This window comes from Eupeodes corollae, chromosome 1 (genome assembly GCF_945859685.1).
Source record: "Eupeodes corollae chromosome 1, idEupCoro1.1, whole genome shotgun sequence".
Lineage (NCBI taxonomy): Eukaryota > Metazoa > Arthropoda > Insecta > Diptera > Syrphidae > Eupeodes > Eupeodes corollae.
The window spans coordinates 226,803,239-226,826,701 of record NC_079147.1 but is presented as its reverse complement, the minus strand read 5'-3'; the positions used below and the strand labels follow the sequence as shown (position 1 = coordinate 226,826,701).

Below are 23,463 nucleotides of genomic sequence, written 5' to 3'. Positions count from 1 at the left end.
TTCAGCTATTTTGATGGCAAACTTTTCATGTACATACTATGTATTTATTTAAGTAATTTCTTATTTAAATCACTATTTCTTGTTTAAATCACTATTTCTTTTCTTTTTATTTTAATTGTATTTATTTATACAAAAACATGTGAGAAAAAAAGAAAGAAGCTCCAATTTCAAGTGTCATAAATTTTACAGAATTTTTCCGCATAGCAATCTTTGCGCTAGTGTTTTGTCCGTCAAACGTGGGACCATCGTGAAGTTGGCTACAAGCTGTCCATGTATAGTATGCCAATGGAAATAACACTCTGGAAATTGGCAAATTATGACAAATAACATGAATGGAATGGATGATTAGAATAAAAATAACCTGTACACACAAAATCGGAAAATCAAAAGTTCTACTCTTTAATTTTTGTTCGAACAAAGTGCCTTCTGTTTTGATTTATTTTGTATGAGCTTAACTCTGCTAGAAAATCTTTTATTATAAAAGTCAACAAAAAAAAGAGTATTTTACGATTATTAACAGATTTTCGAATAATGAACACCAAAACAGGAAATCTTAAAAAATCTTTTCATAATTTGAATTTTTGACAGGTCATATAATTGAATTTGGCATGACGGAAATCAAAATTATAATTCATGAAGGGATTTTTACCAGCTCAAACTTTTGTATGGAAATTCATAAAAGAATAGCAGAGTAACAGAGTAAAAGACCTATGTCCGATTTCATAAACAAACACTATCATTTTATCAGGCCTTTAAATTTGTTCAGTTTCACCAAGCTTAAAATGGGAATTTCAGGGATTTTTTTTATTAAAATAGAATTCTCCTCACAACCCTGTGTGAGAAAAAAGAGAAAGCATTATATGTTGAAATAAATGACAACAGAGTAAGTTTCTTCAAAATCAAAAACAACCGTTTGAGTAATCGCGTCTCTTGAACGGCGAATAACTATATCATGTTCTTCTTCGTCTTTTAATCATAAAAATTATATTCTAAATAGTAATGCAATGTTAAATTTGTTAACCTATTCATTCTGTATCTCCAAATATTGAGAATACAAATTTTACGAAGCAAAACATCAGTTGTAGTAGTACCCGTGGAATGATGGTTAGTGCGTTGGACTGTCATGCAGGTGGACTGTGCCACCTTAATTAAAAAAAAAAAATTTCGCGGGTACTGCCTCTTGCGAGGAATTGACAAATCCTTCAAGAGGAATTCTTGTCATGAAAAAGTGCTTTCTCAAAACTAGCCGTATGGATTCGGCCTAAAATTGTAGGTCCCTTCCATTCCTGACAACAGTACTCTCACACAGGAATGTTTGAGAGTTGTAAGTCACTAGGCCCTGGTTCACAACGGACTGTTGCGCCACCCCATTTGCTTTTTGAAAACATCAGCTGTTAATCTGTCATATTCATTTTTTAATGACACTTAAAATTTAATGAGCCAAAAATTGGCATTTATGTCCGATTTCATAAACAAACACTAAAAGCTTTTTAAATTTTATCAGGCCTTTAAGTTTGTTCAGTTTCACCAAGCTAAAAATGGGAAATTTCAGGGATATTTTTGTTAAAATAGAGTTCTCCTCACAGCCCTGTAAAAAGAAAACCTCTTTTTTCTTTCTATTAAGCGAATTGTGTGAGAAAAAATGAGAAAGCATTATATGTTGAAATAAATGACAAGAATCTCAAAATACAACAGACGGTGGACGGTGGCGTATAACTACAGTGTCGAGCAAAAGTCTTGGTACCCGTGTGGGTATTCTTGATAAATGAGTTGTGTAAATGATATTAAGACACAATTTTCAATTTATGTTTTGATCTGTTCAAGTTTAAGTTTATTTAACAAATTAACACAAGAAAAACAGAAAAATATCCTTTAAGGATCTTAAAAAAGTTAAAATAAAAGTATTAATCCCTAACAACAATAGTGCAAAAGTCTTGGTACCCTAGAAGGACAAACGAATTTAATTCGGTTTCGAATGTTTTATGTTAAGAATATAATTACCTAATATTTTGTGGGAAAACCTTTTAGCCTAATAACCTCTTTTAAACGATTTGGCATAGAGTTCACAAGTTTTCACGTGACATCTGACCCTATTAATTCCCATTCTGATACCGGGAGCTCTTTAAGGTGGGTTTTGCTCGTTTTATTATGTTTTCGAAGTCGTTTCTCTAAGACATCCCATAAATGTTCGATTGGGTTAAGATTTTGGGGCGGGTGTAACTAGCATGTGGGGCGTGTTGTAGGTGATCCACAACTTTACATTTGTAGCCGTATGCTTGGGATCGTTATCCTGTTGGAAGTGATATGTGTCTACGATCCCAAGTTTCTCTGCACTTTGTTGTTAGTTTTGTTTTAAGATGTTCAAATAAACTTTCTTATTCATAATTCCATCAATTATTGTCAAATTCCCGACACCATTGGATGACATACACCCCTATACCATTACACCACCGCCACTGTGTTTCACAGTTTTAATTGTGTTTTTAGGATTCAAGGCTTCATCTGAGCCAAAAATGTTGAATTTCAACTCATCGGAGAATATTACGTTATCCCAAAATTCATTTGATTTATTTTAATAATCCTTTGCAAAGTTCAGTCTTTTCTTTTTATTTATTTCACTTACAAACGGCTTTTTACGAGGTGTGCACGACTTAAACCCAGATCTCTGGAGCGATCTTGCAACTGTCCACGGAGAAACTGTTTTATTTAAACTAATCTGTATATCGGTAGCAATCTTTAGAGCACTTTTGAATGGATCTTTTTTTATTATACACCTGATTTTTCGTTCATCCCTTTTTGTAAGCTTGCGCGGACGACCAGACCTGACTTTATTTTCGATTTGGTTTTCTTTATTGTAACGATTAATCACATTTTGTATGGTAGATTTGGGTCGTCCAACAATTTTATTAATATCCGCATAAGTTTTACCTTGCTCATGGCAATTAATAATAATTTGACGCTCATTTACCGTTAGTTCTTTTCTAACCATCGCTTTTTTGGTTTACACAACAAAATTTCTTTAACCTTAGCTTGCACGACCGATCGCTTTGTACTGATTGACACACACATGTCATATTACAAGCTTCATGCAAAAAATAGATTTCAAGGTTTTATTATTTTTTGCTAGAAAATAGAATTTGTTTTTGAAGTTTTTCTATTGGTAAAACAAAGAATAAGGTTTTATCATAATAAATAACTTGATGCATGAAAATTAAGTCCTTAAGTTTTCTTTTCTTTCAAAGCTTTTAATGACATGGCACTTTGAGTATCATGACTTATGCTCGACACTGTATATATGATGTTCTTCTTCGTCAGATGAAGATGACAATTCTAATATTCGAATTAAAAATTAAAATCATAAAAATAATATTATAAATAGTAATGCAATGTTGAATTGGTTAACCTATTCATTCCGTATCTAAAAATATTGAGAATAAACATTTTACGAAGTAAAACATCAGCTGTCAACCTGTCATTTTCATTTTTTAATGACACTTTTAAAATTTAATGAGCCAAAAACGGGCATTTAGTTTTAAAAGGGGTTTAAAAGCTTATTTACTTTAAAAACGCTTGCTGAAACCAAAATATCCCATTTTACAGTTTAAAATCCTGTTAAATCTATAAAAGTTGTTTATGAAATTGGGCACTCAGCCGATCAAAATTACAAGGTAACTTTGGTTTAATGACAATTTTCTTTACTCCAGTCTATTGGAACACACCTTGTATCTTTATTTGGTCAGTTTGTATTTTTGAAAATTGTCTCCGTCAAATTCACTATTTGTTCTCAATTAAGCAAACAAATCACCTTTGCATTTCTTTTCTTCCTTTTTGGATTGTGGGATTAGAAAATTAATGTGAAATTCAATTACAAAAACTCCGTTCTCAGATTTCTGACAGTAGGAGTGAGAAATTTATATGAGAAATTTTGTTTATATTTCTGAGAATACCGAAATCTCTGAGATCTTTGAAATATAAGCCTGCCAAATTCCTCGTTTCTGCAACAAATTTCATCTCAACTCAACTCTTCCAATGCGAAAGAGTCGAGTCAAGCCAATTCTAAAACTACAAAGGGTTGAGTCCAGTTTCAATCTCATGAAATTAACTGAACGTTTTGTTTGCATTGAACGCGTTTCATTTTCCTTCAACTGTCAAAATGTGAAAGAAAACATTTTTTTTTTGCAAAAGTTCATTTGTTCTGTTTCTGTATTTTGTTCTTCCATCAGCGGCGCTCAGATAGCTTCAAAAATCGTTGAACAAGTTGCACTTTTGCGCAGAGGTTTTGATTTTCTTATTTCCATAATATATGGATAACTCAACCAATTGGAGGTCAATAATTGTGTATCGCGTAGATAGTTAAACCACCAATTTGGAAATTGTCTGAAACTAATTGGTTGCATTCCTCGAATTATACAAAATAATCTATTTCTGAATTCTGATTCTGTGCGTCGAAGGTTTTTGCAAAAAGAAGAAAATGGCAACAGAAACCGAAAATATTTTTCTATTCATTCCAAATTTGATTGGTAAGCAAATATATTATTCAATTTACCATTTTCCATGAATAGGAAATCCATAAGTTCATTGATTGTTGTTCTCATAATTAAATTATCCAATTATAAAATGAAATCATAGATACATAATGTGCATAAGTAGAGTTGTAATTAATTTTATTCTAATTTTATGAGGAAAATAAAGAATAAAGTAGAACATAATATGAATAATGTACACGCATAACATCGTTTATAATAATGATTTAATGGGATTTATTTCAGGATATGGACGAATAGTTCTGGCTATCATCGCCTTCTGGTTCATGTCAACCAATTATGTTGTTGCTGGATGGTGTTATATAATTAGCGCTCTCCTGGACAGTGTTGACGGACATGCAGCACGAGCTTTTGACCAAAGTAAGTTGAATAAAATTAAAAAAAAAACATATGTATGTATATTAAAAACTTGGCTATTTGTGTTCTACAACAGACATTCGATTTGGAGTTAAAGTTTGTTTATTTAAATACTTCCTTAAACACCTGATACAATAAGGAGATTTGCCGCTATAACTTTTAATGCAAACAACCTATGATTTGTACTTTATTACCCGTCACAAATTTTGATGTAATAGATGGTCTTATCAATACTTGATTGCAATTTATATTTTTCCGATGCATTTCAATAACTTATTTTATTATAAACAGGGTGCCCCTAAATTCGCCAATTCTTCCGTTGTATATAGCTTAACAGTAAGAGTCTATTAAATCGTGAATTTTGAAAATTCCTGACTATTGTACTGACAAGTAATGATAGTATGTTATAGCCTTCCACATGTGCGTAGTACGTATTAATAACGAATGACGTTACTACCGAAGTTACACTCGAGTGTTTTCATAAACGTGGAAAGTCTGCATTTACAATCTTCTTTCTGTTTTGTTGGGTTTATAAACCATTTACTCGGACGTTTTCAAGCCTGCTTAAGTACAATTTTAAATATTTACTGAATGTTCGACGTCAGACGAAAATCAGAAATAGTAGCAGCGTGTCTTTTATGAAACATCCTAACATAAGGAGAAAAAACTTGATATTTAACTGCAGAATAAAATAGGGAGAGACATTAGGACCAAAAATACTCCATTTAACAAGATGGAAATCTCAGACTGACATATCGGTTTGCCTACAAGCTACTGAGGACTAAATGTGAGAAAGGGTGCGTGAAATGATGCAAAAACTAAACACATTTAGTCTTCAGGCCCATCAAAATGATTCATTTTAGTCCTCATGCCCATCTAAATGCGTCATTTTGAATGTTTCATGGCCTTCGTTCAGAAACGAAACAATCCTAACCAACAGAATCTGAAGTTCTGACATGGTTTTAAATTGGAAGATTTGTATAACTTTTTAATTGCAATCCAAATAAATGTTGTAAATGCATATTAAATAAAACAAAATTGTCCAAATACATATTTAATGATTTAATAGTGCTGTATTTTGTTTACTTAAATTATTTGTGATCGCAATATGGGCATCTGCATCTGGTTAAGTATACCTAATTGGAAATGGACAAAAGTGTAACTCAATACTTTGTAAAAAAACAAAAGAGACAATTTTTTCAGCTCTAGTGTGCTTAGATCATTTTTTGTCGAAGTTAGAAGTTCAAGTGGAAACAATAGGCGGGTGTCTCCGTATTTGTTTTCGTAAAGACAATGCTATGATAAGCATAATTGTGAAGTTCCATTGCCAACTTTAGCTAGTTCAGATTCCTCAATTGGATTAGTATTTTCATCATTTAAGCAGATCAATAATATTGTCAGACCATATTTTAGTTTTGTTTGTTGCAGAAATATTCCTGAAAATTTCTTTGTGAGGGACTATGTTAGAGTTTAAATTTTGTAGGTAGTAAGATTTTGGAATACAAATTTAGGGGAACCATGTTTTAAAAATAAGTTGCTTTGTGTAAAGCATTTTTGGAATAGAAATAGGCAATATGGTTAGGTATAAACAATACCAACTAAATGAGTGCCATAAATATATTTAAGTAATTTTTTTATTCCAGTATGGGGAAACCGAACACCCAATAAAAAAAATCGGTGAACGCGCCAAAATGCATATCTTCTATGCTTACGCATAAAATTACGAATTTTGTAGCATATAAACATTTCTAGACATTTTATAATATTAGCAATTAAATATGCTATGAAATAATTGGCTGCTATTATTGCTAATTTTTTTTTCTTAAAAGTTGATGAAGGTTAGCTGAAGCGGAAATTTCTTTAATGGACATACCTACAATATATTTGGCTTTGTCAAAAATATTTGCCTACACTAACCTCTGATTTATATCTGAAAACTTTTGTTTTTGTTCTGCATTTATAAAATTTTTAAGGAATGAATGAAAATTATATTTTGCGTTAAACTGTAGGAATTCATTAAAAAAAACTTCTGTACGTCAACAATAAACATTTTTGTCGATTACATGATCTATTGAATTAGTTGTCCATGAATTCACAACGATTTTAAGATGTCACCTGAGTCACGGTCTTCCTCTACTGCGCCGTCCCTCGGGATTGGATTCGAAGACCTTCCGGGCAGGACCGTTGATGTCCACCCGCTCTACATGACCTAGCCATCTAAGCTATTGGACTTTAATTCTGCTAACTAGGTCAGTTTCGCTGTACAGCCCGTACAGTTCGTCGTTATATCTTCTCCTCCATTCTCCATCTATGCGTACGGGACCAAAAATCACCCGAAGAATTTTTCTCTCGAAGCATCCTAAGACGCTCTCATCTTTCTTTGACAGAGTCCAGGCCGCAGCGCCATAAATGAGAACCGGGATGATGAGTGTCTTATAGATGGTGATATTACATGCTCGAGAGAGGACTTTACTTCTCAATTGCCTTCTAAGTCCAAAGAAGCAGCGATTTGCAAGAGTTATTCTTCGTTTGATTTCAGCGCTGGTGTCGTTGCCTGTATTAATAGCGGTGCCTAGGTAGATAAACTCCTTAACTACCTCAAAGTTATAGCTGTCCATTGTGATGTTTTGTCCAAGACGTCGTCGTTCAGTGTCCTTTTTTGATGACAGCATATACTTGGTCTTGCCCTCATTGACCACTAAACCCATCTTCTTCGCTTCCGTCGCAATGCTCAAAAACGCTCCACTGACATCACGCTTCGATCTTCCAAGTATGTCAATATCATCTGCGTATCCGAGTAATTGGATGGACTTTTGGAAGATTGTGCCTCAAGTGTTGACGGTTGAGTTTTACACAATTCTTTTCAGAACGATGATGAAGAAGTCCCATGACAGTGCATCGCCTTGTCTAAAACCTTTTTTGACATCAAATCCATCGGTAAGATCTTTTCCTCCATCGGCTTTAAAATCGATAAAGAGATGGTGGGTATCGATTTGAAGCTCCTGGGTTTTTTCCAAGATCTGCCGTAGTGTGAATATTTGGTCGATAATGGACTTTCCTGGTCTGAAGCCACACTGATAAGGACCAATCAGGTTATTGACGAATGGCTTCAGACGTTCACATAATACGGCAGAGAGGATCTTATACGCAATGTTAAGGAGACTGATGCCTCTGTAGTTGGCGCAGTTTAAAGGGTCATAGCCGTCTAACGTAGAATCTTCTCACAGTACTTCCATGTTTTGGCTTGGATCGGGATATCCGTAGACGTAGACGTTGGCATTAAAATCTCCTAAGACAATTTGTCATAGCCAGGACAATGCTCATATGTCTTGTCCAAGAGCTCGAAGAATATGTCTTTGGTGTCTTCATCTTTCTCCTCTGTTGGGGCATGCGCGCATATTAGGCTTATGTTGGCGAATTTCGCCTTGATGCGGATTGTCGTGGTGCGCTCGCTCACACTGTTGAAACTCAAGACTTTTTGCCTGACTCTAGTTCCAACAACAAATCCACACCCAAATTGACGCTGTCAACGCTGTGTTTGACATTGCATTTACATAAAACACCAGACACAGATTTCAATACAGACACAGACAATTTGAACATTGAACTTCTATTTGGAATGAGGATTTTGATAGCGAGGACGAAGTTCCTTTATCAGTGATAAGAGCCTCAATATCTGGGCAATCTCATAGCCAACCACGCTGGTCTAAAAGAGTCATTGATACTTCGATGACCATTTCTAATAATTTTGTGGTAAACAAGATGAATATGAAATGATCTTTGGCAAACAAATCTTCAGTCAAAACATGGGTCTTGTTCAAAATACGATGCCGCTTTTTACGTCAATGCTTAGCTCTTCTTTGATAAACGATTGGAAACTATATAAAGTCGCAGATGATGAATGACTTGCTATCATTTCAAAGAGATATTATCTTAGATGGTGTAAAACTCTCCAACCTTTTACATCAAAACGTTCCTAATCTGAAGGTCACCATTTTCCAAAGAGAATTGAAAAGTCTCTTAGATACAGAGTATGCTGTGTTGAAGAATTTCCATACACATAATTAGCAACCATATGTTCCCATTGTATCTTCTTCTTCTTCCAACTGTTTAAAAAAATATTCTTGTATTCCTTCGACCGTTTTTAATAAAGTTATGATATCAACATTTTGAAATTTTAATTTTAAATGTCTGGTAATAATTGGGTTAAGAACGAAAAAAAGGTTTTGCATTAACATCGTTTCCAAGTTTTATTACTGCGATTGACGGCACTCATATTAATATTCATTCTCCTGGTTAGTATTTTGTTTGATTATGGAATATTTTATATTGTAAAGAAGTCTTGATGCAAAAGTTGTTTTCTCAAAAAGTGATTTTGCTAAAATACTAAAATGATTTTCGCCAATGTGTCAGCACGATGACTTGGATCATGTCGTATGCAAGGATTTTTCATTCGATGACAAGCTTAGTTTTGGTTTTCTCATCTTTTTTTTACACTTCAGAATTTCAGAAAGTAGTAAGCTTATAGCAAGCGTCAAACTACGATCAGATGCTCATCATAAGTGCATGTGTTAGTTGTTAGTGAAAAATAATACAAAAAAGAGGCTGGGATGCGACCCACACTGATAACTTCCCATCCCGTCTGTCGATTTGTCTTGCTTAAAAGTTTGTCTATTTGTATTCGTATCAATTTTTACCAAATTTGTGTACTACTTTTTATGAAAAAACGGACTGTTGGATTTTTATATGAAATTACTGAATATCGAAAACAATATTTTCTGTGAAATAAAATAAATTTCAAGCCAATATTTTTAAGTTTTGAAAAGCTATTTGGGTCGAAAGTAAATTTTTACGAAGTTTTAGTATTGTTTTTTTTTTTTTTTTTGAGTTTTATTTTTTGTAACAAAAACTGTCAATTCGATTTTTTTTAAATTTTACCAACAATATTCCTTATGAGATAAAATTACTTTAAAGCCAATACTTAAAATTTTTAAAGAGATATTTGAGTCAAAAATCAATTTTTACCAACTTTTATAAATTTTTTTTTAGGTTTTTATTTTTTGTAAAAAAATGTCAATTCGATTTTTTTCAAACTTTAATTGAATGTTGACAGCAAGATTTTTTGAAAGATAAAAGTAAATTAAAGCCAATATCTCAAAGTTTTGAAAAGATATTTGAGTCGAAAATCAATTTTTACCAACTTTTATACATTTTTTTTAGGTTTTTATTTTTTGTAAAAAAACTGTCAATTTGATTTTTTTTAAACTTTAATTTATGTTGAAAACAAGATTCTTTGAAAGATAAAAGTCAAATAAAGCCAATATCTCAAAGTTTTGAAAAGATATTTGAGTCGAAAATTAATTTTTACCAACTTTTATAATTTTTTTTTTTAGGTTTTTATTTTTTGTAAAAAAAACTGTCAATTCGATTTTTTTCAAACTTTAACTGAATGTTGACAACAAGATTTTTTGAAAGATAAAAGTAAATAAAAGTAAATAAAAGCCAATATCTCTAAGTTTTGAAAAGATATTTGAGTCGAAAATCAATTTTTACCAACTTTTATAATTTTTTTTTTAGGTTTTTATTTTTTGTAAAAAAACTGTCAATTTGATTTTTTTCAAACTTTAATTGTATGTTGATAACAAGATTCTTTGAAAGATAAAAGTCAAATAAAGCCAATATCTCAAAGTTTTGAAAAGATATTTGAGTCGAAAATCAATTTTTACCAACTTTTATAATTTTTTTTTTAGGTTTTTATTTTTTGTAAAAAAACTGTCAATTTGATTTTTTTCAAACTTTAATTGAATGTTGACAGCAAGATTTTTTGAAAGATAAAAGTAAATTAAAGCCAATATCTCAAAGTTTTGAAAAGATATTTGAGTCGAAAATCAATTTTTACCAACTTTTATACATTTTTTTTAGGTTTTTATTTTTTGTAAAAAAACTGTCAATTTGATTTTTTTTAAACTTTAATTTATGTTGAAAACAAGATTCTTTGAAAGATAAAAGTCAAATAAAGCCAATATCTCAAAGTTTTGAAAAGATATTTGAGTCGAAAATTAATTTTTACCAACTTTTATAATTTTTTTTTTAGGTTTTTATTTTTTGTAAAAAAAACTGTCAATTCGATTTTTTTCAAACTTTAACTGAATGTTGACAACAAGATTTTTTGAAAGATAAAAGTAAATAAAAGCCAATATCTCTAAGTTTTGAAAAGATATTTGAGTCGAAAATCAATTTTTACCAACTTTTATAATTTTTTTTTTAGGTTTTTATTTTTTGTAAAAAAACTGTCAATTTGATTTTTTTCAAACTTTAATTGTATGTTGATAACAAGATTCTTTGAAAGATAAAAGTCAAATAAAGCCAATATCTCAAAGTTTTGAAAAGATATTTGAGTCGAAAATCAATTTTTACCAACTTTTATAATTTTTTTTTTAGGTTTTTATTTTTTGTAAAAAAAACTGTCAATTCGATTTTTTTCAAACTTTAACTGAATGTTGACAACAATATTTTTTGAAAGATAAAAGTAAATAAAAGCCAATATCTCTAAGTTTTGAAAAGATATTTGAATCGAAAATCAATTTTTACCAACTTTTATAATTTTTTTTTAGGTTTTTATTTTTTGTAAAAAAACTGTCAATTTGATTTTTTTCAAACTTTAATTGAATGTTGACAGCAAGATTTTTTGAAAGATAAAAGTAAATTAAAGCCAATATCTCAAAGTTTTGAAAAGATATTTGAGTCGAAAATCAATTTTTACCAACTTTTATACATTTTTTTTTAGGTTTTTATTTTTTGTAAAAAAACTGTCAATTTGATTTTTTTTAAACTTTAATTGTATGTTGACAACAAGATTCTTTGAAAGATAAAAGTAAATTAAAGCCAATATCTCAAAGTTTTGAAAAGATATTCGAGTCGAAAATCAATTTTTACCAACTTTTATAAATTTTTTTTTAGGTTTTTATTTTTTGTAAAAAAAACTGTCAATTCGATTTTTCTCAAAATTTTTAAGAATGTTGAAAACAATATTTCTTATAAGATAAAATAAGTTTGAAGCCTAAATTTAATGTTTTTGAAAAGATATTTGAATCGATATTCAATTTTTACGAACTTTGAGAAATGTTTTTTTTAGATTTTTATTTTTTATAAAAAAAACTGTCAATTAGATTTTTCTCAAAATTTTATCAGATGTCAAAAACGTTATTCTTCGTTGCACAAAATTGTTTTAGAGATAAAATCATATTTCAGTCGTAAAATTTTGGAGGTGACAAATTTTTTTTTTCAGTTTTATTGATTTAAAAAAAAAAACCGTTATATTGATTTTTTTCAAAAAATATACCTGTTTGGTATCACGTTACAATCTATTATATAAAATTTAATTCAAGTCTCTAGCGTTTTTGGTTCGTAAGATATTTAGGGTTAACCAAAATTTTCACCTTTTTTTCAAACTGCTATGGTAAAAAAACCACCCACGCAATTTTCTTGAGAGCCCTTTCTGCATCTTTCTGCCTTTTTATCTGTACTTACTTACTTACTTACTTAAGGTGGCGCTACAGTCCGGGGCGGACCTGGGCCTCAACCAACAAGCGTCTCCAGCCAGCTCGGTCCCTAGCTAGCTGTCTCCAGTTTCGCACGCCAAGTTGGTTGAGGTCCTCTCCCACCTGGGTGCGCCACCTGAGTCGCGGTCTTCCTCTACTGCGCCGTCCCTCGGGATTGGATTCGAAGACCTTCCGGGCTGGAGCGTTGATGTCCATCCGCTCTACATGACCTAGCCATCTAAGCCGTTGGACTTTGATTCTGCTAACTAGGTCAGTGTCGCTGTACAGCCCGTACAGCTCGTCGTTATATCTTCTCCTCCATTCTCCATCTATGCGTACGGGACCAAAAATCGCCCGAAGAATTTTTCTCTCGAAGCATCCTAAGACGCTCTCATCTTTCTTTGACAGGGTCCAGGCCTCAGCGCCATAAATGAGAACCGGGATGATGAGTGTCTTATAGATGGTGATTTTACATGCTCGAGAGAGGACTTTACTTCTCAATTGCCTTCTAAGTCCAAAGAAGCAGCGATTTGCAAGAGTTATTCTTCGTTTGATTTCAGCGCTGGTGTCGTTGTCTGCATTAATAGCGGTGCCTAGGTAGACAAAGTCCTTAACTACCTCAAAGTTATAGCTGTCCATGGTGACGTTTTGTCCAAGACGTCGTCGTTCAGTGTCCTTTTTTGATGACAGCATATACTTGGTCTTGCCCTCATTGACCACTAAACCCATCTTCTTCGCTTCCGTCGCAATGCTCAAAAACGCTCCACTGACATCACGCTTTGATCTTCCAATTATGTCAATATCATCTGCGTATCCGAGTAATTGGATGGATCTTTGGAAGATTGTGCCTCTAGTGTTGACGATTGAGTTTTGCACAATTCTTTCCAGAACGATGTTGAAGAAGTCGCATGACAGTGCATCGCCTTGTCTAAAACCTTTTTTGACATCAAATGCATCGGTAAGATCTTTTCCGACCTTGATAGAGCAGCGTGCATTCTCCATCGTCATTCTGCACAAACGGATAAGTTTGACAGGGATGCCAAAACTAGACATTGCTCGGTAGAGCTCTTCCCTATAGATGCTGTCATACGCGGCTTTAAAATCGATAAAGAGATGGTGGGTATCGATTTGAAGCTCCTGGGTTTTTTCCAAGATCTGCCGTAGTGTGAATATTTGGTCGATAGTGGACTTTCCTGGTCTGAAGCCACACTGATAAGGACCAATCAGGTTGTTGACGAATGGCTTCAGACGTTCACATAATACGGCAGAGAGGATCTTATACGCAATGTTAAGGAGACTGATGCCTCTGTAGTTGGCGCAGTTTAGAGGGTCTCCTTTCTTATGTATCGGGCACACTATGCTGAGATTCCACTCATCGGGCATGCTTTCTTCCGACCAAATTTTGCAGATGAGTTGGTGCATGCTCCCTACCAAGTCATCGCCTGCTGCTTTGAATAGTTCGGCGGTGATGCCGTCAGCTCCAGCAGCTTTGTTTGACTTAAGTTTAGATATAGCTATCTTCACTTCGTCAAGGTCGGGTAGGCGGAATTGTTGATCTGCGTCGCCGAGGTTGAGTGGTTCTATCTTACAGCGGAGTTCGGTTCGTCATCGCCGTTATATAATTTGGAGAAGTGATCTTTCCATATTCTCAGCATCGACTGTGGTTCTACTACGATGTTCCCTTGATCGTCTTTACAGGCTTCGGTTCGTGGCTGGTACCCTTGGGAGGTTTTTTTTACCTTTTGGTAAAATTTACGAACCTCATTCCTGTTGTGACATCCCTCTATCTCCTCGATCGCGCGCTTCTCATGCTCTCTTTTTTTCCGTCTAAGAAGCCGGTGTTCCTCTCTCCTCTTCTGCTCGTAGAGCTCGCGAGCAGCTCTAGTCCTTTTGTGCAGCGCCGTTTTGTATGCCTCTTGTTTCGCTGCGTGCGCTTGCCGGCATTCGTCGTCAAACCAGGGGTTTCGCTGTGGTGGCCGTGTGAAACCTAGCACTTCAGAGGCGGCATCTCTGATGGCTGCAAGGCAATGTTGCCACTGGTTTTCAATGCTTAATGCAGGAAGCATAGGACTCCTTAGGAGGTTACTAGAGACTCGATCGGAAAAGGACATGGCAGTCTCTTGCGATTGTAGCCGTCTAACGTCGAATCTTCTCACAGTACTTTCTTGTTTTGGCTTGGATCGGGATATCCGTAGCCGTACCTTGGCTACAACGAGGTAGTGGTCCGAGTCAATGTTGGCCTCTCGGAATGTTCGGATATCCTGGATACTGGAGAAGTGTCGTGCGTCGATCGCAATGTGGTCAATCTGGTTGACGGTTGATTGATCAGGAGATTTCCATGTCCCCTTGTGGATATTAAGATGCGTGAACTGCGTACTAGCTACCAGAACGTCTCGCCCCGCAGCGAAATCGACCAGCCTGAATCCGTTGTCGGAGGTGGTGTCGTGCAGGCTGTATCTCCCGATTATGCCACCAAAGATGTCTTCTCTTCCTAGCTTGGCATTAAAATCTCCTAAGACAATTTTAATGTCATAGCCAGGGCACTGCTCATATGTCTTGTCCAAGAGCTCGAAGAACATATCTTTGGTGTCTTCATCTTTCTCCTCTGTTGGGGCATGCGCGCATATTAGGCTTATGTTGGCGAATTTAGCCTTGATGCGGATTGTCGTGATGCGCTCGCTCACACTGTTGAAACTCAAGACTTTTTGCCTGAGCCTAGTTCCAACAACAAATCCACACCCAAATAGACGCTGTCTTTGTTCACGGTAGCAGTCGCCGTAGTAGATATCGCAGTCTTTTAGTTTGCGTTTACCCGGTCCATCCCATCGCACTTCTTGGATGGCTGTAATATCTGCCTTGCAGCAGTTTAGGGCTTCCGCTAATTGTTCGGCTGCACGTGGTCTGTTAAGGGACCTAACATTCCACGTACATATCCGAAGTTCGTTGTCCTTATTTCGTTTGCGTGGGTTGTCAACAGTGAATCCGTCCGTATCCGAGGCTTGTTGTTGCTTCGAAACTATGATGCTTTTACGTGGCCAGGAAGTCACCCCGACGGCACAACCCCCAACCTGGAGGGCCAGATCCTTAGTATAACTCCAAGGAAGGGGAGCCGGATGAACCGCTCCTTATAGGCCTGGGCTCCGAATATGTCGAAGAAGCCCTATAAGGTGTTCACTAAGTAGTTCGACCTTACTGGAACTGTAGACGCCACCGTTGATTCTATCTCGAGAATTCGTTCGCTGCCGCCTGGATAAGGAGAGGTGCCTTAGTGGAAACACCTCTCCCCCCCTCTCTCGTTTGCTGCCCCCAACAACTTTCCACTGGGGTTGGAACCCAATCTCCAGTTGAGGTACTAGGCACCCGATGTTCACCGCGGGGAGGTGAGAGTAGGAGTTGATAGACAGAGGTGGGTTTTGAGAAAAACCTGTGGACGCTTGTGTCCTCTTGAATGCACATGTCTACCATTTGAACATCGCCTTTTTATCTGTATAACAAAATTTATTTGAAGTCGATATCTCTTCTGGTTCTTGAGCTATGGACGACGAAAAAAACGTCGCGAACGTACGGACGTACGGACGTACAAACGTACGTACACACGCACGCACAGACATCTTTCTAAAAATCTTTTATTTCGACTCTTGGGACCTTGAAACGTCGAGAAATTTCAAAATTTTCAATTTGACAAATCGGACCCATTACAATAACTTCCTATGGGAAGTTAATAAAGCCTAACACACGCACAAAATACAAAACAAAATTAACATTTAACTATTACAGAACAAAAAAATAAAATGAGAACGTTTACGATAGTGGAGCACTGGTTCTAAACAATGATTTTAATCCCACCTTATTTAAATTTAAATCTATCGATGAACAGTTTAAGTTATATAAAATGCTCATTCGACTTAAAGCTTCATTCTTCCCAAAGTTAGTTCTATGGAAGTCAATATGTATAAAATCAAATGTGCGCAGGTGATGAGTTCCGCCCCGGTAATTCAAATGTACACAAGAAAGCAAATAAGGTGCATCAATTTCACCATTAATGAGTTGATGAATAAATTCTAAGTCATTATTAACAGAAGAAGTAGAATACGATGTTCATAGGGATTTTCCCAAGGAAGACCTTTTAAGGCAAAGTGAATGAAATTATGTTGAATTGATTCAATTCGTTTTCTATGAATTTCGTAATAGGGAGTCCATACCTGCGAAACATATTCAAGATGAGGACGAACATAGCAATTATACAAAGAAAGGGTAACATAGGGATCATTGAATTCCTTTGCCCAGCGTTTTATAAAACCAAGCATAGAACTTGCCTTATTAACAATAAAATTAATGTGAAGTGTAAACTCTAAGTTGGAACAGAAATGTACACCTAAATCTTTAAATGTGGAGACACGACAGAGTTTTTGCTGTGATATACAGTAGTCAAATACGTTACTGATTAGTTTTTTAGTGAAAGTTATAGTCTGGCATTTTAAAGGGTTGAGTAAAAGGCTATTTTTCCCACTGGACTTTATTATTTTGAAAATCTTCATATCGTCAGCATAAATGAGAAGTTCACTTGAGCGTAGACATGACGATACATCGTTAATAGACAGGATGAACAGAAAAGGGCCAAGATGGCTTCCCTGGGGAACACCAGATTGAGCAACAAAAGGTTCAGAATGACAATTTCAAAATTTTACCTCGTAGGATCTGTTTTCAAGGAATGACTTAATCCAAGCTAAGAAAAATGGTGGAAAACCAAGAGCCTTAAGTTTAAATAAAATAATTCCATGGCTAAGTTGGTCAAAAGCTTTAGAAAAGTCAGTGTATACACAGTCAACTTCATAACCTTGTTCTAAAGCGTTTGAACATATGTTTGAGAATGTGAGGAAATTAGTAACGGTTGATCTTTTTATCACAAAACCAAGTTGCTGTTCGCAAATATTATTTTTACTGAAATATGCTACGCTTTCACAAACAACTTGTTCAAATACTTTAGGAATGCAAGAAAGCTTTGCAATGGGCCTGTAGTTGCTTATAACCGACTTGTTACCTTTCTTGAAAATTGGCGTTAGAAATGACTTCTTCCATATACTGGGAAATTTGACTGTTTTTAGAGAAAGTTTGAAAAAAACGTAAGGGGTTCAACTAAAGCATTACTACATTTTTTTAGTACTATCGGGGGAATACCATCAGGACCGGCTGAGCAGTCATCATTCAACGCAGATAAAAGATCAAGGACCGTACTCTGTTTCACAGGTATGTGACTACAGCTAGTTTGCGAAAAAGTGTGAAGATTATGAAAATATACTTCATCAACTTTTTGAGGGCTATTAACAAATGACTCACGGAAATTCGTTGCGAAAGCGTTACAGATATCAAAAGTTTTATCTAATGAAAGGTTCTTGTAAGTGAAGTTAACTGGAAAGCCATCTGATTTTTTCCTTGAGTTTACAAAATTCCAAAATTTTTTAGGATTCTCTTTCAAAGAGGTGGCCATATCAGTAACATAACAAGCATATACAAAATTAGAAAGAGATTTAAATTGGTTAAAGAGTTCAACATAAATAGAGAAGTTGACTGGAGACAGAGTTTTGAGATACGGTTTCCATGCCTTATTTCTTTTGTTACACAGTAAACGCAATTCTTTCGAGTACCAAGGGTGGCTAAAGTTTGTATTTCTTGATTTCTTTATCGGTACATTTTTTTCAAAACAATAATTAAGGATCCTATAAAAAGTTGAAACTGCTTCGTCAATGTTAGAAAATGCTTGTGTATCAGCAATTCCAGAAATGGTTAAATCTTCAGACAACTGCTGGAAATTGGTTCTTCTGAAATCAATTACTGTGATTAGTAAAGTGATTACTTAAGTCAAAAAAAAATGTCCAAAGGGGGGTGATATTTGTCAATATTAGTAATTCCTGATCTAGATTCTAGAACAAGAGTACTAATAGCGTCAGAAGAAAAGACTAAATGAGAATTCGATTTTTTGAGTTTTTAATACAGCTTGTTTGCTGTGAGTCAGTAAGAAGGACTTTATCGAGAAGAGATAGTTCCATTTGTGAAGAAGAAGGAGAGGCTTCAAGGCAGGATTCGTCTTCGGATGAAATCTAGTCAATGTGTGGTAAATTAAAATCACCTAAAAGTAAGATATTGGTGTCAGAGCTATACAAATTTATAAGATAGTCTTATGCCAAGGAGAGATCGTTATAAACAGACTCCAAACTTTTTGGAGGAATGTAAACGTTTAAAATGGAAAAAGTCTTAGTCTGTACCATTATCTTTACACATACCAGTTCAATTGATAATACAAATGGAAAAGATACAGAAGAAGAGAAATATGTATTTTTTACCGCTATGAGAACACCTCCACCTAAATCCTTTGCATTACCAACATAACGATCGTTTCTGTAAACTTCGAACTCTTGACTAAAAAGTTCTGTGTCGGAAAAGCTTGAATTAAGCCACGTTTCTGTCAAAACGAATACGTCGTGTGGAAATGATTGGGAGTTAAGAAAAATGTCAGTAGTCTTGCTACGATCCCCTTACGTTTTGGTAGAAGAGCGCAAACCTGTTAAGTTTTTTGATTTGTTTTTCAAAGAAACACCCTGTTTTTGACTTTGAGTAAATTCTTTGACTAAGGTCTCTGCGGGCCATATATTTGGCTAGCAAATAGAATCAAAGTAAGTGGGATTCGTTATTAATTTAAAAGAGGAAACAAAGCTTTTTGGTTTACTGATCTTAGTACACCTGATAGATGAGCTGCAAGCTATTCTCTTGGTAGATACTAAGTGGGAAGTTATATCTTCTGGCGTAGTAACTGGGTCCAGACGAGATATAAAAATTATTTTTGGTTTGGAGACAGCTTTGATAGGGATGACGTTGTTTATTACAGTTCCTGTAAGGGTGTCACTATTGGAAGCTAAATCTGAGGCAACAATTTGAGGTATATTGGGAGTTCCGTTGGGATCTGTAGGTATTGGTATTGGTTTTGTATGTATTCACACATATTCTTTTAATTTATAAACATAAACACAAAACAATTTATTTTAAATCTGTAATTTTCCTATGTACCTCATAGATATAACTCAAAAGTTATAAAATACAAATGGGTGACAAAATTTATGATACGATTCACCAAACGGGCCTAAATATGATAAAGCAAGTAGAATAAGTGAAATGTGGGGTAATTGAACATCTTTTACCGCTTTTTAAAATGGTGAATATCTACTTGTGTGTGACTTTTGCGCCGAACATGTGTAAAGGTTTTAAATATTTTTGATCTATTCCTTTATTTATTTATCGAAAAAATTAAGCTTTCACTCACTTAAGATCCGCTCCAACAACGAATTAGAAAACTCATCAAATTTATTCAAACTTAATAACAGATGCTGAATATTTATTTAAAAACAAGAGCCTCCTAAAATAAGTTTCTAACATTAGTACTACCATCATGGATATGGGGTACAGTGATCCTTCTTTTTGTAGAACCCTTAAAACTGAACTCAAAACCCAAAAAATATGTAAAATATGTTTGGCAAATTAACGTACACCCTGTATATCATACTCGGACAACGCTACTCTTAACATAGCACCTAAAAATTTTCTTGTCTGCCCAATCAATAAAAATTATCTTATCCTCAACTAAACATTACGAGGGGCGTTCAATATATTCTCGGTATCGATATGAAGGAAAATGCGAATTCAATTTAAATTGTTTTTATTTTTCAATATAATCTCCCCTAACATCAATGCATTTGTTACATCTTGAGATAAGCTTTTTTAAACCCTCAAAAAAATAAGTTTCCTCTTTCCCTGCAAAATACCCATTTATTGCCGACTTGAGTTCTTCATCATCCGAAAATCTTTTTCCACGAAGACATTTTTTTCAAATCCGGAAACAGGAAGTAATCACTAGGGGCATGGTCTGGACTATATGGTGGATGTTGAATTTTTTCAAAACCACAATCTCGCACAGCAGCCTTGGAAACTCGCGCCGTGTGAACAGGAGCGTTGTCATGAAGAAGCAACACACCCGCTGCGAGTTTACCCCGTCTTTTCTTTTTAATTTCCTCCCGCAAGTTATGCAAAGTGGAAGCGTAGGATTTGGCGTTGATGGTTTCACCTTTTTTTTGTACTCAATGAGTAAGATTCCCTTTGAGTCCCAAAAAACTGTGGCCATGAGCTTTCCGGCAGACGGAGTGACTTTGAACTTCTTCGGGGGGTCTGTTCCTTTTTTATGCCACTGCATGGACTCTTGTTTGCTTTCAGGGTCATAGTGGTGAACCCATGTTTCGTCCCCAGTAACAATCCGATGCATAACACCGTCCGCGTTCTCACTACACATCTCCAAAAGCTCTCTACAGCATGCGATTCTCACTTTTTTCTGAGGCGCTGTGAGCATTCGTGGCACCCACCTTGCACTGACCTTTGAAAGGTTAAGATGGTCATGAAGGATGGTGTGAATGGTACCAGTCGAAAGCTTGGTGATCTCTGCCATCATTTTCACCTTTATTCGGGCATCCTCGAGATCAAGTTTTTCGACTTCTTTGATGCTTTCTCCCGTACAAGCACTAGCCGGGGCGCGCGCCGGAGCGGGGGTCGTCTTCAATGCTCTCTCTGCCTCTCTTGAACTCACTTGACCACTTTTGCACAATTGATAATGAAGGTGCGGAACCCTGGTAAACTGCCACCATTTCTTCATGAATAGTTTTTTGACTTTTTCCTAGCTTAGTGAGAAATTTAATTACAGCGCGATGCTCAATTTTCACCATCATCGTCTCAGTTGCCATTATGATTCTGTTTAAATAGAGATTTAACGGTAAATAATAATCACATTTATATGAAATTTTACATGAATGCACTAAAATAATAGTATTACTTGATAAATAAGTCAATTTATATATGTATATAACCACAGCTTCACCCTGATACCGAGAATATATTGAACGCCCCTCGTATCTTTATTCAATATAATGAGGAACTAAACAAAAATGTAGCTTAAGCAGTTGTTGAGCATTTAATTTGATGACTAGTTTTTCAAATAAATACAAATAATAATAACATTAAAAAATCCTTATTTAAGGTACACGATTTGGAGCTATGCTTGATCAATTGACAGACCGATGTGGAACAATGGGACTTTTAGTTACACTTAGCTACTTTTATCCCGAATATATGTTCTACTTCCAACTCTCGATGGCTATTGATGTTGCATGCCATTGGCTTTATATGCAAACGTAAGTTTATTCTCTTTTTCTGCATAACTTTTTTACTATCAACAAACAACTCAAATACTAAACTGTTTGGTATAAATTAGGAGCGTGACAGTTGGAAAATCATCACACAAATCATTCGACGTAAACGAAAACTTCCTTTTGAGACTTTACTACCAAAAAGATATCCTCACTTTTATGTGTTGCGTAAATGAACTCTTCTACGTATGCCTCTACATGCTTCATTTTACCACAGGACCAATAAGTAAGTAGCATAGGTAAATGCAAAAATTAAATTATATTTTTTAATAAATTTAAAATTGCAGTTTTTGGCTGTTCATTATTTAAAGTCTTAGCATTTGTTTCCGCGCCTTTTGCGGTTTTGAAATCTCTTATATCCTGCTTACATGCATATGTGGCAAGTATTGACCTGGCAGCTTTTGATGTTCTCGAGCGCGAGGAAAAACGACAGAAAAATGATTCTTCAAAAAAGGCTGAGTAAAAAAAAGAAAAGTCCTCCAATACAAGAATTCCAGTTAGAGGATTAAAATTCCTTTGCAATTTAATAAAACAAATATTTACATACATATATACATATTGGCTAAATGTTAAAAATTATACTAAATATTTTATTATCTAAACAGAAACACATACAAATCTAAATCTGAACATTTTCTATTAGTTTTATTTATTTGTAGTAATAAAAGTTTGTTTTTGTTTTCATTATAATTTTTTGTGATTTAAATTTAAGAATTTTAAAATCAATTTTTCTTAGGATTAATTTACAATATCTTTCCTTTGTGGCATTTGTAAAACTAAACAATTCTCATAAAACAAAAGTATAAATATTTATAGGAAGAGAGAAAAATGGGTATAATTAAACCAGCGAATAAGGATAATGAGGAGCTTCAGCTTTTACTATTGTGTGTAGTTTATGAATTTAAATGAATTTATTGTTGTACCAAATGGATGTGACTTCAAAAAATAAAAATGAAAATATTTACAAAATAATTTGTGGTTTTTTTGCTTTCATCACGGCAGATCATTATTCCAAACAATCGTCACATTTGTATGCTTAACATGATTCTATTTATAGAAATGATGAATATGGGTAAAACACGACTGTAATGTTACTTACAAGATTCAAATACCAAATAACTCGACTGGGAAGTTTTCACAGATCTGATTGACTTTCTTTTGAGCGAATTCAAAGGCTTCTGAAATTTAACTTTGAGGGTCTGATTTGAAGAAAAGTTAAATAGAATCTTCATACTAACACTAGAGTTTTTAGATTATTAGAAAATGAAGGAACCTTAGGTAGGTAAGTAGAAATGACGATCTCAAGGCAACCTAGCCTGAGATCCAATTAGCGCTGTAGTGCGCCGTTTTGATACCAAAAAGTCGTTTGACCTTTGATTGAAAGGGAAAGATTTATAGAGAAGCTTCATAGCGATTATGTTACAGCCATTTTGTCGCATTGAGAAAAAAGATTAGGTCTCTAATCTTTGTCCCAGATAGCTCATCAAGTTCGTGAAAGAATGCTTTACCAAAGTATTTCAGTCTAGTGTTTGCCAAAGCAGGACATTTGCAGAGGAAATGGATTATTGTTTCACTAAGGTCACTACAGCTACGGCAAAAGGTGTTGTAAGAGATACGCAACTTCTCTGCATGAACTCCTAAAGGCCAATGTCCGGTACAAACCGCAACAATTCTGGCTATGTCAAGCCTTGGCCTGCATAGAAGATCGTTTGTACGGGTTTTATTATAGGTGGGCCATATCTTTTTAGATAAAATGCAGTTGGGTAAATTGCTCCACCT

At 34.7% G+C, this 23,463-nt stretch overlaps 1 protein-coding gene across 1 annotated transcript; it reads left to right on the top strand.

Moving 5' to 3' along the window:
• The first annotated feature begins 4,193 nt into the window (after window positions 1-4,193).
• LOC129940336 (CDP-diacylglycerol--inositol 3-phosphatidyltransferase) lies at window positions 4,194-22,656 on the top strand. The gene is made up of 5 exons (XM_056048641.1): window positions 4,194-4,520; window positions 4,770-4,904; window positions 21,516-21,669; window positions 21,750-21,910; window positions 21,972-22,656. The coding sequence occupies exons 1-5, from the start codon at window positions 4,472-4,474 to the stop codon at window positions 22,145-22,147; spliced, it is 675 nt and encodes a 224-aa protein (XP_055904616.1). The 5' UTR covers window positions 4,194-4,471; the 3' UTR covers window positions 22,148-22,656.
• Window positions 22,657-23,463: the final 807 nt, after the last annotated feature.